At 52.6% G+C, this 16,521-nt stretch overlaps 1 protein-coding gene across 8 annotated transcripts in view; it reads right to left on the bottom strand.

Annotated features, from left to right (window-relative positions):
* Window positions 1–16,521, bottom strand: part of DAB2IP (DAB2 interacting protein) — a 146,876-nt gene that overhangs the window by 23,837 nt on the left and 106,518 nt on the right. For 5 of the 8 annotated variants that reach the window (XM_052669688.1, XM_052669687.1, XM_052669685.1 and 2 more), the window contains 3 exons: window positions 8,257–8,410; window positions 5,146–5,244; window positions 2,499–3,053 (listed from right to left, as the gene is read on the bottom strand). In XM_052669688.1, the coding sequence (XP_052525648.1) occupies window positions 2,499–3,053; window positions 5,146–5,244; window positions 8,257–8,410 (808 nt within the window). Of the gene's footprint in view, window positions 1–2,498; window positions 3,054–5,145; window positions 5,245–8,256; window positions 8,411–13,366; window positions 13,442–13,917; window positions 13,941–14,787; window positions 15,147–16,521 lie in introns of those variants that run through there. The other 3 variants (XM_052669689.1, XM_052669690.1, XM_052669692.1) reach the window with 3 other exon arrangements.

The raw sequence follows: 16,521 nt of genomic DNA, 5'->3' as shown, positions 1-16,521 counted from the left end.
ATTTAAGGGAGAAGATGCAGTTGCAGCCCTTGCCCACCTGCTGCCAACACCATGCCTGCCTACAGCTCTGACCAGCCCCAGTAAAGGCTCCTGGCTGCAGCACAGCAGGCACTGACAGGAGCCGGGGGCTGTGCAGGGCTGCTCTGTCTGCAGGGCTGCTGGGGCAGCAGGCACTGCCATGCATGGCTGCTCTGCCAGCCTGGGGGACCACTGTGCCTCAGCAAGGGACTGCACTGCACCTACAGTGCACAGCTACAGGGAAAACAGCACCTGAACACCGTGAAGGCAACCAGCTGCTAACACATCTCCACAGATAACCTGCCAGACACTTGTTTCTCACTCCAGCTGTAATTGCTGCGTTAGTGTCACCTACAACAGCCAAAAACCACAGAAAGCCCTTTATCAGTGAAATGAATTAGCAACTGCCCATCACCACATCTGTGCTCTTCAGCTCAGAGAGCTCTCTTCCCCACGGCCCCACAGAGCCCAACACAGGCACAGCGGAAACCCAGGCGGGGCTGAAGTCTGCTCAGGGACAGGAGCACCACGATACCAGCACAGCCCATCTGCTCTGGATGGGGCTCCACGCTGGGCATGTGGCCATGTCACACACACAGGGTGGGTGGGTGCTCTCCTCTCCCATTCATCTACTTTTTTTCTCCCCTTGTCGCCAGCTTTTCCTCTTCTCTGCTTGTCCAACTCCTCCACGAAGGAGCCATCACCCGGTTCCCATGCTCCAGTAACTCCTGTTGCTTTGACAGCTCTCTCAACCCTGTGCTAATGCTGATGGCAGATGACAGGCAGAGAAAGCAGCAGCTCCATTTTAGGGGGCAATACATCACGTCTGTTTACTGTTTGCAGCATCCCCCGTGCAGAGCCTCTGGGATCTCGAGCACTAGGACAGACACGAGCCTGAAACATCCCTGCTCTCTCCTGAGCCTCTCCAGCACTGGAGAGAGAAGGAAAAAGCAGCAGCAGTGACAACAGCTCTCAGATACGCATGCACACGGCTCACAGTGCCCGACATCGGGGTGACACTCGATGCCTTTTGCACCAGAATTGTGCCAGCCACGCTCAGAGTTCTTCTGGGTGATTTTATCTCAGCCAGAGCTATAGCATCAGTGCCACCAGAGCTGCAGTGAAGGGCAGCTTGGCTAGCGGTATGAGCAGAAGGCAGGGCCAGGCCCACAAAGCATAGCAAAGCCCTCCCAAAGGAGGGGACACCTGGGGTGCTCTCCTGGCATTACAAGAACAGGATCACACATGCCCCGAGCTGCTCCTGTCTCCATGGAGTGGGGCTGCATCCCTCACTGCGTGCCCTGCAGCCCCATCCAAGGGTCAGGGAGGCTTAGGGCTGCTATTTTCATTCCCTCTGCAGCAGCAGGACCTCACAATCCTCTCAGAGAGCTTCTCCAGCCTTAAACTTATCTAGGAGGCCAAGCCACTTCTCTGTACAACAGATGGTAATTAAATCTAATCCATGAACCCTGTCATGATCCCAGGCAACAGCAGAGGCTGCAGAGGAAGACTGAGCCTCACAGTTCCCCTCAGGTGAGCAGCTTGCATTTCCTCCGCTCTGCTAAAGCTCTGGAAATGTTGCTCTTCCTGGAGACCTGCTGCAGAGCTCAGGGAGACACTAACAAAGAAAACTGTTGATGCTCTGACTTGGCTGTGCTGGCTTGTGGACACGCAGCAAGGACACACCACAACAACTCCATGCTCTGCAGAACTCAGGGCTCAGCACTGCTCTCCAGAGTAAGGGGGTTTCCAGCTCTGCTCCTCTGCCTTCGCTCCCAGGACCTCTACTAGCAGTAAATCCTGCTCCCTCTTCTTCCTCACTTGCTTCTTCCCCAGACCCAGGATTCCCAGCCACAAAGGACGGTCACACACTGCATTTCTACCACTCACAAGCTGGCCAGCATCAACTCCCCAGTGAATCCTGCCCCAGGAGTGCCCCAGGCCCTCCCGCACTGCTGCCTCATCACATCTCTTCTGAAAGCAACAGGACAGGCCCCAAGGACTTGAGACTTGAGTGCCTGGAGGTGCACTTTACTTTGAATTCTCATCGCACCCCCTTGTACGCACTCACATTTGGTGCTGCAGTGCTGTACAGCAGGGAAACCTTCTGGGATCCCACAGAACACCCAGCACATGCTGGCAGCATAGCTTAAGCCAACACTGCTCACACTTCATTCCTGAGAAGCGCCTTCTTCCTTTCTGTTACATTTGTGCCTGTTCACAGAATAAGAGTCTGGTCCCTAAGCCTCCGGAAGCAGAGAAAAATGACTTAAGTTGGTATCTTGGGGTCCTACTGATCTCCTTACTAATTAAGCAATTAGCAGTGCACACGCTACTACCAACTTACTTGCAAGAAAAAGCAAAATCACACTGTATTAGTGATGGCTGAGACCAGCTGAGGCGGTGACTTCCAACAACCCAACCCAAGTGACTGCTCCTGTCCTCTCCCCCGGCAGCCAACGGGTGCCACAGGCTCTTACCTTGGCCTTGCCTGTGCTCTGCAGGATGTGCACCAGCGCAGACGCCATCTCCTCTTTGTTCTTCACACTCAGCGAAGGCTCCAGCACTGAGCACAGCACCATGTAGTTGTTAGTGATGTACTCGGCGAATTCCTTGTACATCTCCATGGGAAGAATGCTCATGCTCTGGTAGCGCGACTTAATGCGGATCATGGGCCCTGGGGATTTGCCCTTCCCAGGGTTGGGGCTGACCACAGGGTACCACTTCTCCACAAACTGCCGTCCCGTGACAGAGCTGACAGGGATGTTCACCTGTCCGATGAAATTGGTCTTGTCCTTCTTCTTCTTCTTGTCAGTCTCTTTGTATAAGTGCACCGTAATGTTTTTGAGCGATGGGAGGTTATTAAATTCAAAGTGCTCCCCCCAGAAGACATTATCAGTTTTCAATTTACAGGTAGTTCGTGCATAAAGAACATCATCCAGGCATAATTCACACAAGTACTTTTTCTTAGCTGGCAGGTCCTTGGCTTCGATAATCCATAACTTTAACATATTCTCCACTCTTCTGCTGTTGTCCTAGAAAAAAAGATGCAACAAAAAAAGGTCAAGAAGAAAAACAAAGCCATGCATAACAAAACTGGAGATAGGTGTTAATTATTTCAGATGTGCTAAATGAGCAGAGGCTTAATTACATTTTATTTTAAGGAAATACTGGCTCTCAGGAATTTGCATAATAATGCTACTTATGTTAATTTTCCAAATATCACCGTGCTCTCCACATCTGCTGGTGCCAATTAATATAAGCAACAAGGAAGATAAAACCCCTCCGCATCACAAATGGGCCAAATCCAATTCACCACCAAAAGGACCTCAAAAGAAACCTGAACGAACCCAACCAATGACTAATGGCCTTTGCAAAGCAACACCAATGTCACAGGTATCACACTATTACCTTCCTGATCCGTACAACCACTTTGCAGCAGCACTGCAATACATTTTTATTTATTTTTGAGTGTAACAGAGCAACAACAAAGGGACCCCAATGCACACCTAGGGATCGTCCCATCCATGGCTGGAACACAGCTACCTCTGACATGGAAGAAGCACTTGCAAAACCTCAATATTTTAAGGCAGAAGTCCAGAGCATCCAGCTAAGAGATGGAGAGGAATTACGGGACAGAGTGAGTCATATGCAGCAGAATCATTACAATTCAGAAACAGAAATTTGGCCTGGAATCACTTAGATAGCATGTAACAAAGGATACTGTAGATCTTACACAGCTCTTGGCAGTGCTGACCTCATGCTGGAAGAACACCAAGGGGCATTTGCAGCACTGACTTATGGGCTCTGCAGAAACCTGGGTTGGACACCCCTCGTGAAATTGCAACCAAGGCTTATTCTGCTTGGGTTTGCAGTCTGGGCAGGAACATCTCTGCTGCGAGCCCTCAATGGGGTACTGTACTGTACTGTAGGTTCAGGAAGTACACACAGCAACTATACAAAAGCACTGGATTCCTGACAGAAATATCAACTCTGACACTGAGAGTTTATTGTCTACAAACTCAAACAAAGATGGAAAGTTAGCCATCAGCTAGCGGCATGTTTCAAGATGAGGGCACCCTTCCAAATGAGTTTCCACTGAACACTGCATCTCAAAGACACACTGAGTGCCTCACCCTCCCTCACATTCCTCAGGCTTTTCTCACAGTGTGACCTTCCAAACCTCACAGCTCCTTCAGGCCATCACTGCCAGGCCGCTGTGCTCAGAAAGGCACCGGAGCACTGAACTCCTTGTGCAGGACACACTGCGAGGGGCAGAAGCCCACCTTTCCCTCTGCTGCTCCCATTCTGATGAAGGAAATCTCTTCTGCTGAATGAGGAACAATAAGCTCAGACATGGAGGGCTGTGGCTCTGCTAGCAGCCTGCCAGGCCCAGAGCTAACCTGTAACGCAGTTATGTGCCTCTGATGCAAGGAACAAATTTACAGGATCCCATCATTTGTGTCTTCTCTGATCAGCAGAAAATGACTTGTTGATGGAGCTCATCAGCTGTGAAATCCTGCAGCTGATGAGCCTTGATCAATCTTTGTTAGCTAACTCCAGCGCAGAGAGAGGGAGATGCAGCTGTAGAATTTATTTTAGGACGTATTTAGTCTTAGTGGGTCATAAAAACACACAACTGCCTGTAAAAGTGAAAGCTATGTTCCACTATTGCCTCAAAGAGCTCACTGTGATGTGCCACCTGAATATCTCCATCACTGAAGTTGACAACACAAGAATTGCCAGAGTCAGAAAACGTGACGTATGAACTCTTCATACTATTCCCTGGTTCTGCTGGCAGCTACTGGCCATCTGCCCCAGCACTTTGAGGGAAGTCCTACTTAAGTGGAAAGTACCATTAGTAACAGAGCAAGACTGAAGACTCTCGAGAGCTGATCATGTCTCAGCAAAAGCTGAAGCTGCACGTGCTGAGAAAAGAAGGAAGAAATAATTGGCACTTTCCTGTAAATATAATTGTGGAAGAAAGCAATATGGGAAAAGGCTGACCCACAATTACACTTACTCACTGAAATGACAATACCTCCCCTGCTGCTACTATGCACTGGGCTATAAAATGCAATAACGAGGAACTGAACTATAACAGAGGCAATTCCTCAGAGCCACTACCTTATTTGGGTGCACGGCACGCCGCAGGTTTTCCATCCATTTATCTCGCTCTGCTGCAGAACGACACGAGAAGCACTTACTTCCTGATGAAGTCGTCACCTACAGGGAAAGGAACAGGATTATGTCTTGACCAGCACACTGCAGACTGTGATTTGGGGGAGAGGGGGGGGTTAGGAAAGGTGAGAGGGATTTGTTTTTATTTATTTATTTTTTAAATTTAAGTAAACAGCTTTACCCAAGCATGAAGCAACAGCCCCCTAAGGCCAGCAGAAAGACAGGGCAACTCTGTATGTCACAGAAATAATCACAGAAGCAAATTCCAATTACTTCTCCTCTTCCACACCAGAAAACACAAGATAATGGGCCCTGTGCATGTGATGCTTTAAACCACCACGTTTCACAACCGAGAGAGTGAAAATCCTTAAATGAACTGAAGACAAACTGCAACCACTCGCCATTCCTCCAGACTCAGCCTGAAACTCCCAACAGCAGTCACCATTCCTTGCTTTCAGAAGAGCACCTTCTGGACCCCAGAGTGGGAAAAAACATTTTTGGTTCTGAGCTCTGACCCGAGCATCATATGGATTAGTGATCTTCATGAGACATTGATTATCTTCATAAAGAGAGTATTCTCATCTCAACAAGATTGCGAATATGCTAGAATACTACAAAGGTAAGGAGAGAATCTGTTAATAAAACTCACGAGTAGGTGACCCCTAAAGTCAGATAAAATCCTGCCATTTTTAAAACATCTCCAGGACTGTATGCTTCGAGGATACTCAAAGTGCACTACAAGGGGCCTCGGTGGTGCAACACCAGAGGACGACAACCAAGTTCCATTTCACACAACAGCTGTTTCACCCGAAGCGTTCAGATGACTTTCCAGGGTAAGGCTCACACTGGCAGTAAGCAGCACAGCCACCTGCAGGAGGACACACCAGGCCAGCAGAGCCACCAGGGCCGGGCAGGGGCTGGAAGGCCACGCGAGCAATGGTGACCGCTTCCCCAGCAGTGCTAAACCTCCCCCCTACATCCCCTCTGCTCAAGGAAAGGCCAGGATGAAGTTGCTCGGTTTTAAAGCCCTGCAGCAGTCTTGTCTTTCTCCCCACAGACACAGGACTTTGGTTTGCTAACACAGGAACAGAACCCTTCCATCCTGACTGCTGCTCCTGCTCCAGGTCACCAGGATCCCAAACAGCAGAGCCAGGAATAGGCCCTGGGAGACTGGACTGGCAGAGTCCCTCAGCAGGCTGAGCTGCCCGCTGTATATTTAGCACACGCGGCCTCCGCGGGGGCACCGGATGGTTTTGCTGACTGGAAGGTCTTATAAGGAGAAAGATGATGATGTTGAATCAATTTAAAAAGCAGTCAATGGGGAAAACAAGAAAATACTGACTTCCAAGCACTCAGCAAGTCAGTAAAAAAGCAAGTTTCACAGACCTTAAAGCGAAACAACCCAAGGCAACCTTCAGGCACTGAGGAGGGGAAAACACTCGTGCAGTTCCACTACTCCTGGCCCAGAGAACCACGTAATGCAGCACACGGTGCTCGGCCCGACACCACTGTGCCTGCCCACCACCCAGTGTGGACCCAGAAAGATCTGCAAACTCATTTCACATCCAACCTGCGCAATGTTTGAAGGAGCCTCTCTGGAGATGCACGACCAAGGCATTAACACAACATGCCATTTCGCTCTCACCCAAGCCTTCCCTCTGGAGCCTGCTGATGAGTAACCATCAGGTACAAATCAACGTCCCTTTTGTTTCCCAGCATTCTTCCCTTCCTCTGCAGGATCTGCAGAACAGCAATTAACGTGTTCTCTTTTCTGTATGACTCTCCTTTGTCCAACTCGCTTAAAAAAGGAATTTTCTTCCTCCTTACAAGTGCATGACTTGTGTCATTTCCCTCTCAGTCAACTTTCTTCAAGTACTGTTCATATCCCTTCCTCTGCTCTTGTGTGCTGAACAGAATTGGTAAACAACTCTTATATTATGGATGTCACATCTATTTTCCATCTAGCTTCATTTTATCTTTCTTGAGTGGAATATAATGGAGGCCATATAATTTACAAAACTGTTTTCTCCTGACCTGCCACACTTGCTCAATTCTACAGAGAATGAACAGCACCAGAGAATTTATATCTCAACCCACCCCCTCAATTCAGAGTTCATGTTTGGGGCTATTTTTTAATTTATTTATTTTTAAGACTGTTTCAGCATTACCTGCTTACATTTTAAGATGATATCTGAATTCATTTATTTCAAACTGTGCTAGTTCCAGAGGAAGCTTCCCCTGTCCTGTCTGACTCCTGGATGCTGGCATGCCTGCCTTTGTGCATCTCTGCCCATTCTAGGAGTGTCAGCATCCCCACCAGCCCCTACAGCACAGCACTGCCCTGTTTCATCTACTCCTTGATGTTCAAGTACAACCAGGTTACCTTCTCTTCAACACACTGACCATCTTAATACTGCAAAAAAACCATTTCCTAATTCTGTGTTCAGGCACTGCCATAAGCAATAATACTTTTCCACCCATGATGCATGACAAACCATTCCCAAAAGGTATGGCACTGTGTTACCTAACAACAGGCTTGTTTGTACGTGTTTCATTGCCTCCTGCTAGCGCAGACCTAGCCATGAGCCGTAACAAAACGCATAAGCCATGTAAAAAATACCCTAAAATACAGTTTTTATTTACACAAACAAGAGAAGTTTGAGTTTTCTGGACAAAGTCCTCAACACTTCCACTGACAAAAGCAGTCTTTGTGACCACAAATAACGTTTTGTAAGCTTGGAATAGAGAAGAACACCTTCTGATATCTGCATGAACATGAACTACACGTTTATGCTCTGCTAATACACAATGCTAAGCAGTCCAGCACCCGTGTCATGAGCATACCCTGCTGCGACAATGGTTACACTGCAAAGACCTGCTCTGATTTGTGGATATGCTCCCCCTTGGAAAGATGAAGTAATTTTCTGCCCATGGAATCGTCTCTGCGTAACGATTCAGAGCAGAAATGCTCTGTAACAGCAAAAGCCAACGGCACGATCCAACGCCCGGCTCCCCAGCCAGCTTTGTTACACGGCACACAGATGATGTGCTCCTTACCTCAAAGCAGTAGTCTTGTCCCAGGATGCTGCTGTGGACAGGCTTGATGACCACTTCTTCCTCCATGCTGAGATCCAAAGCCTCAACAGCACTACTGGGACTGAGCAGAGACTCGTGGGAGCGCGATTCTTTCAGCCTCGGCATTAGATGGGATCTGGAGGAAAAATGCAACCCTATCAGTGGATGCTTTCCTGCCCAGAGAAATGGTGAAGCCTATCTGTTAACAACAACTGCAGAATATTCCTATGAATTTTTTGCTGTGAGATAAGAGATGGCCCAGAATAGCATCCCCCTGTGCACAGGCACCCTTCCCCCCCTCCAGGCACGCATACAGCTGTACCACAGATGCAGTCAGTGTGCAGATTCTCACTCTGTAACCAACAATCTGAGGACTCGTGTGCTCCATCCTACTGTCACACACGACCCCAGGATGGGAGAGTGTGGAAAATAAAGCCATGATAGCCCTATCGATTGATCTAAATGCTCCGGAGTCCCACTGGCAGCATTTAGCAGCAGGGAGCCCACAGACAGCAAGCAGCACACCATTTTCAGAGGCAGCCAATACAATCAATGGTACTGTAACTCTTATAGCAAAATCAGAGTGCTCGAGGGGGGGAAAAAAACAAAAAGAAAGATAGCTAGATACTCCCAGGGAAAACACAAGACAGCCACAAAGTGGCAAGGGAAAAATAAAGAGAGCAGAGGGAGCAGTTGCTTTCTCTGTAGTCTGCACCACATAAAATGTTCCCATGTATGGCAGCTCACAAAAGCTCTGATCTCAGCAAACTCTGACCTTTCAAACCTCTGGCAAGTACTCTGAGTCTTCCAAAGAGACCATGTGTAGGTCTGTCTGTCCAGAAAGAGCATGCTGCTCTATTCAAAGGCACGGAAGGACAGAAATAAAGGCAACTTGAGATATTCTCAGCACAGTGCTCCTAATATTCTCCATCAGATTGCTTTGCCTGTGAGTATTGAGTTTTGTCAGTCTCCAGAACAAAGCTGACCAAAACACAGAAATGTCAATAGTGCATGCAAAATTCATGGCTTCCAGTGACTCACATGCCAAGCGCAATCTTAAGAACAGCCAAAGTCAAGTCTAAGATAAACAGCACTGGAAGATTTGGCATTAAGATTCAGGCCACGGTCAGACCCAGGGTGATAAGGACCAGCCTGCAGCGGGGTCATCCCACCCAGGCTGCTTGATGGCGTGGATGGAGGAGACCCTGCAGGGCTGATGGCCAGGACCAGCATGGTGGCACCTGCTGAGGGGTCTGCAGAGACCCGCATGGCCACACAGGCATCTCTGCTCAGGGAACAACCAACAGCCCTCAAATGTTAGAAGCCCAGGGTTAATACAGACCCATACGGAATCACAAACAGTGGCTCAGAAGCAAAAACCTCTCCATCCCATCAGCAATTCTCTAAGCGGCCCATTCACCCTGTATCTCTATAGTGAATAAATTGATCTTTAAGAACAGAGCACAGTCATTCCCAGTACTTTGTGGCAATTTTACACTATTTTCACAGAAAAGGATCCATATCGGCTTCCTCTGAGCAGTACTGTAGATGAGCTCTAGGATGGGCAAATGGATCAGGTTCCCCCCGGGTGCTGAGCACCATGCTAACACCTAGCAGCCCCAGAACAGACAGCTCAGCCCCAATAAGCTCAGCACTGGGCATCCACAGGAAGGCTTCATTCTGTAATTTACAGATGAAATTAGAAGAGCTAAGCAACTGAGCTGGCACTGCACTCGTCTGGGCATATAAAAATATTGGTAACCCAAACCTACAGCTGAGGAACTGCATGCTGTAACGCACCGAGCCCGACTGCTTCATGCTGGCACAGATTTTTTTGTTGAGATTAAAACAAACCAAGGGTGTTTTTCATCCAAAATTACTGCAGCTGCAAGGCCACGGTTGGGAGTGCAGATGTGCAGCACAAAGAAGCACCACGCAGGAGCTTCTTGGGACACATTATGTTCTCACCATATTCAATAAACATTTATTTCTACCCCTCCATACTCCGCATACGCCTCTGGGTATCCTCAAGCTAGCAGGTGCCAGCCATTAGAGGCTCTTGCTTGAGATTCCAGATGAAGGCTGAGGTCTCTCTGCCAGAGGCTCCCAGGGGCAGCGCCAGCATCCCCAGGCCTGGTGTCACTGCAACGGCCGGGCCCTGGGGAGCACAGCAGGAAGCGAATGCAGGGAAGGACACTGCGTCCTCACATCTTCACACTCTGACCCAGAGGAGAAAACATTTCCCATGACTGTTAGTGAGGAACAGGACATCAGCGGCATGAGCCACTCCCTGGAAGATGCTTGCTGCCTCTGTCCCAGCTCCCACACGTCCCACTGCAGGCTGCAGGTTGTTCCTGGCTCAGGGAGATGCACTGCCCACCCTGGGACCCCTCGGCTTCACGCAGGGCCAGGCAGGACGTGGCTCCCTGTGGTCGCAGAGCTGCACCCACAGCCCCTCCTGCAGCAACAAGTGCAGAAATAACAGTAAAACAGCATCCCGGCTTACATGAGCTGATCAGATCCAGTCCTTGCACCTTTGTTTTAATACAGTGGGAACAGACAGCTGCCCAAAGACAACTCACAGCAAGATCCCCTCTTCCAAGCAGCACATGCAGTTCTTTTGCCACGGGCCTTATTGTAATCCCTTTCTATGTACCTAAAGCTCAGTTGAAATGGAGGGGAAAAAAAATCTCATAAAGCACCACATTAGTTCTAAAGAGAAATAACATTACTGCTAGTGGCACTGACCTGAGAACCCTACACAGAGACAGCCAGGCTCTGGTTATTAAAGGGAGAGGTTTACTGCCTAAGAGCAATGAGAGAGGATTGCTGTTCTAAATAATAAAAGCCATAAAACATTACCGGGCAGAAAGATGCACTCCCACCCCACCGCTTCCCTCGTGAGCCACCAGAAGCCGGGTGCCAGGTGTTGTGGGGCTGACAGCAGCCCAACCCCAGCCAGGGCTCTGCATTCACACCAGCTGGGAGCAGCAGCTTCCCCCTCCCTGTGACACTGCGAGGCTGCAGCGTGGCAGTGGGGACAGGATCAGCCCTGGGCCGCAATGGACTCCACGTTCCCTCAGGAGCAGACAGATACACGCGGCTGAGGGCACAGGGAAAGAAACATAGGGCCTGTCTACACCAAGTTACCCTGGAGTTGTGTGGTCAACTTATACAGCCTGCTTCCAGAATTGCTCTCTTGTGAAGACAAGCCCTCTGAGGGGCAACCCCAGCGGTTTTTTTTTTTCAGGACCTCACCTGCCTGAAACCACACAGCTGCTGACTTCTGTGGTTTGTGATGGAAACGCTCCCGATACATTTGAAAGATGGAACTGAGCACAGAAGTCAGCTGGGAGCAGACAAAACGTAAATCCAAACGTGGAAAAAAAAACTAAGAGCTTTTTTTCAGCCTCCTTCCATTCCACTGCGGGAGCACCAGCAGACCAAGGGACGTCCCAGCCCCACTGGGCTCTGCTGCAGAAATGGCCCTGTGCTGCTGACTGCCCGGCACAGGGCCACGTCCCATCTCCTGGGGACGGATGTGACACAGAGCTGCCTCCCACTGACCTCCCGGCCGCTGCCGCAGTTCTCAGCCATTCCTTCCCTAATGCCTCACCCCACAGAGCACGTTGCTTCCATTCGACAAATAAATATTGAAGCGATGTTATGGGAATAACTGAGAGCACAGCACAGCGGAACTCACACGCTCCCAGAGGAGCAGCGAACGCAGCTTTTTCCTGAGCATGTGGCTGAGGTCCCCGCATGCACTCTGCACACATCCTGCCAGGGCAGCACTGCTGTGTTTGGCCAAACTGATCTTTCACAGAGCGCAGGAGGTGCTGCAGCCTTTGGGCTCCCGGGGCAGCTCACTGCGTCACACTGCCGCACGGAACGCAACACCTTTACTGAGCCATGCAACGGACATGTAATTAAACTTATTAAGGCCTGCCCTTGTTTTCAGACTGCTCTCAGTTTCAGCTGGCAGCAGGATTAATCACACCTGGGAGGACTTCGGCAGCTCTGATCAGATTTCATACTTCTTTTTGCCAGCTGAAGGATGTTCCACCTGTGACACACACCTGGGCACAGCCCTGCGGTGGTTCAGCAGTGCAGCACGGGGCTGGGACAAGGCTGAGTGTGCAACGTGCAGCAGGACATAAGCTGCACAAGCAGCAAAAAGGCCCAACAGCAAGAAATACACTGGGCTCCAAACCACCACCTGAGTTTCAATAAGCAAAAACGTTAGAAAAGCAACTTCTCCCTCCTTCCAAGAGCAGACTGGCACCATCATTTCCCTTCTTTAGGAGCAGTCAACTTCTATACAAAACACGACCACTTCTCACCACATTAGCCTACACCAGCATCCGTTAACGGCACTGTAGCTGCACACAACGGACACAAACCGGAGGCGCCGTTCGGAGCCCCGAGCCCGCGGTGCGATGGCACTGGGTGCAGCCGAGCAACGCCCCGCCGGGCCCGGCCCAACCGCCCCCAACGGCACCGCAGCTCTCCGCAGCTGGGAGGAGTTTGGGGCGCCGATTTCTGACCGGCACAGCTGCGCTCGGGGTGACACGAGAGGCGGAATCCGAACGAGAAAGAGAAAAGCAAAGCGGGATCTTTCCCTTCGGATTAACCGCGAGCGAAGCGTAGCCGCGATCCCCGTCTGCAGCCGCGGCCCGTTGCCTAAGGCAGCGACCATGTTTTAATAAATAATGATGAAAACAAATTCTTAACACAGAGACTCACGGACGGAGCGCTGCTAAAAATAACCGCTCGGCACAGAGGCGCGGGCTGGGATCGGGCTGCAGGCTGCGGGCACAGCGCGGCTCGGCCCCCCGCTCGCAGCCGCAGCGGCCTCCGGCGTCCCCGAGCGCTGCCCCGCGCGGTGCTCAACGGCCGGCCGGGAAGGGGCGGCTCCGCTCGGGGCGGTCTCGGGGCCGACGGGGGGAGACCCGCCCGGACACCGCGACCCCCGCGGCCGTGCCCAAGGCGGCACGGCTCGGAGCCGCGCCGCACACGCGTACACACCCGCGTGCACACACCCTCACACGCCCGCGTATCCACGCACAACCGCTCCCGCCGCGCTGCTCACCCTCCGGGCCCGGTTCCGCCGCGCCGCCCCGCTCCGGCCGCCCCATGCCGCGCTCCCCGCTCCGGTCGCCGCCCCGCCCCGCTCGGCAGCCGCGCCGCTGCCGGGTCGCCGGATTGGCTGCGCTGTAGCTGGGCAGAGCGCCCCGGGCCCGCCGCCCCCGCTCCCCGCCGGTCCCGGGAGCGCTCCGCCGGAGCCCGGGTTGAGCCGGCCCTGCCCGAACGGCCGCTGGGGATGAGCTCGGGCTCGAGCACGGCCGCCCCGCCCCGCGCTGCCCTCCCGCCCCTCCGCGCGCAGCGGGCCCTGCCCCACGGCTCCCGCCCCACGGCTCCGCTCACTGCAGCCCTCCCGGAGCGCCGGTTTGCTTGCGGGGAACCTCGGCGGCTCCGCGAGCCTTGATCTGTGCAAAGCCCGCACCACTGCGCTCCTTCCCCGGCCGTCCCCCCCGCTGTCCCCAGCGAAGGACGGGCACCGGGCCGGAGGACGCAGCGCCGCCCGGTTCGCCCTGCCCGCACGTTCCTTTCCCCGGTCGGAACGCCGAGGCGGGCACTGACCTCCGCAGCAACGCGATCCACAGCACGCAGGAGCGTTTGCAGCAGCACCCGGCGCGAGCCATGGCCCGCGGGCTCCCGCTCCCACCTGCGGGCTGCGGCCGAGTCTCGGGCGGACCGCGCGGGGCTCTCTGCCCCCGCCGCCCCCGGGGGGGTGAAGTGCGGCCGCCCCGCGGCCCGAGCAGAGGCCGGGCTGCGCCGCATGCTCCTCTCCTGGCCGCCCCGTCCTCACCCCGCCCGCAGCCGGGCTGCCGCTGCCGTCCTGTCGTATTCGTATTCAGGTGCCTCCATTACTCATCAGAACGAAGCGAGGCTATCGAGTAAATGAAAAACCACCACATGGCACCGTCCCCTGGCTGTTATTTATGGCTGCTTCCTTTTCCACTTTTCAAAGGCTACCGTCCACGTCTGCAGCAAACCATCAATCCTCCGGCTCGTGCACCTGGCAGCCGCCGCCGGTCGCCATCGGGGAGAGAAGGACGGCAGGGGGAAGGGTCCCGCGTTAAAAAGATGCCGGAGTGCTTTCCCGGAACGGTGTGGGTGCAGCGGGGCCCGGGGCCGGGCAGGCACCGCCCCAGGAGCCAGAAGCGGGCAGAGCTGGGGCTGCGGGGTCCCAAAAGCTCGAAGGAAGGGCAGCAATCATTTTGGACACGAATAACGCAGAGCTCTTCTACCACCTAATGCCAGCGGGGTCCTTCTCTCCCTTGCGGGCTGGGCCGCTTCCCCACCGTGCCCACGGGATACCGGGACGGGCATCGCCTCCCACCCCGCAGCCTCAGCCCGGTCCCGCAGGCAGAGCTCCGCACCGAGCACGTGGAGCAGCGCGTGTTGCCGCCCCCCTTTCCCCCCGGCAGCAGTTTGAAGCTCGCTCACCCTTTGCTGGCAGATGCCAGGCACAAAGACAAGCTCGCTGTCCTCGATCTGCTTTTCAAGGCTTCTATAAAGTAGGGCACCAGCATCAACCCAGCGTCGGGTTTTTGATACATGGCTGGAGTAGCCAAAAATAATAACGAGCGGCTTCAGTCAATCGTTTCGCTCTCAAATCTGCAGCAGCAGCACAGGGGTCCTTTGTGCAGCGGAGCAAAAATTCAGGATGTGCCAACCTGGCTCCTGCTCTGCAGTGCCCGGCCGCAGCCCTTGAGCAGAGCCTTTGGGCCGTCACCCCATCCCCAGCCAGCAGCCCCCTGAGGCGCTGCCCTCTTTCCCTTCAGCACAACGTCGCTGCGGCAAAGCGTAAGGTCAAGTTACAGTTTTACTGAGCACTTTATCTCTCTGGCAAGGCATAAAAATGCAGAACCTGAACTTTGGAACGAGCCTCACACACGCAGTGGGTGGAGAGCAAAGGCAGCAGGAAAAAAGAACCCAGGTCCTCGCTGCAGCCCAGCTCTGGAGTATTTCCTTTTGCACATTTGGACACGTTATTAAGACAGTCTGGAAGGAAGCAGCGAGCGCAAATCACTCGTCTCTGGCCTTTAGCAGGAGCCAGATGTGCTGGGAGCAGCGCTGCTGGGCAGCACAAGCTCTGCTCACTGAATACCCCACATTTCCATTCCTGACATCCCACCCTGTTGGTCTGTTGGTCGGTCTGTCTGTGCACTTCTGTGCGACACAAACACTGACTGCTGCCCACCGACTGCGCGGTTTTGGCTGACAGCCCCTGGGGCTGTGGGTCTGCCATGAAGGACACTCATTCCCACCCTCTCCATCCTCCTGCGCTTTGAGGCTCACAGGTATCACGGTGCTGCCTTCCTGGCCCTGTGCTTTAAGGCCATGGGGACTCTCAGCCTCCTGCCGTGCTCACCTCCTGCAGCCATTAAACCCAGATAGCTCAATTTTATTAGCCGTGAAGCCGGTGCTTTATGGCCACGCTTCTTTCAGCCAGATTCCCTAATGACCTTGAAGAGCAGGAAATGGAAGGGTCGGTGATTATCCAAATTTATTCCAAATTTTAAATCAAAAAAGTAAAAAAAAAAAAAAAAAAAAAAAAAAAAAAGCTTAGAAAAAGTTAAAGTCAAAAGGCTGTGGAGGTCCTAAAAAGCGCTGTTTGGGGAATGTTCCAGCCTGCCCGGGTTGTGGCACAGTTGAGCACCACGCACTGTAGCTGCACAGCTGGCCACTGTCTCTAGGCTGCTGGAGCTGAGGATCACTGTCACTACGGGCTTCTGCTGAAAACTTTTCAGTCCACATTCTATAGCTTATGGCACCATCACACCACAGATGCAGCGTACAGATGTGTACAGATTTCGCTGCAATGCCACTCAATCTGCTCTGGGGATGCCCCGCATTCACCAGCACAGCGGTGCTCCCACAGCCCTGCCTGGAGCGCGGCTGTTTGCTCAGGGCTGCTTCAGGACAGCACAAAGCTCATGTGAGGCTGAACAGCCCACATCACCCAGGCCCTGCCGATGACCAAACACCAAGAAAAGTGAACTTATAGGTTATTAAAAGGTTTCTTCACCTTCTTTATTAAAATATGCTTGATGGCCAGAGACAGCACAACTGATGTCAAGCACTTCTGCACAGTCAGGCTCCGTACCCAATAGAACACGGAAGGAATATCAAACCTCTGAGCAATGCTGCCTGGTACTCTGTATTTCATAGCAGCCA

The sequence above is a fragment of the Tympanuchus pallidicinctus genome, unplaced genomic scaffold, assembly GCF_026119805.1.
Source record: "Tympanuchus pallidicinctus isolate F22 unplaced genomic scaffold, pur_lepc_1.0 scaffold8, whole genome shotgun sequence".
NCBI classification, from domain to species: Eukaryota; Metazoa; Chordata; class Aves; order Galliformes; family Phasianidae; genus Tympanuchus; species Tympanuchus pallidicinctus.
The sequence above is the reverse complement of the archived record's forward strand: the minus strand, read 5'-3'. Positions and strand labels throughout refer to the sequence as shown.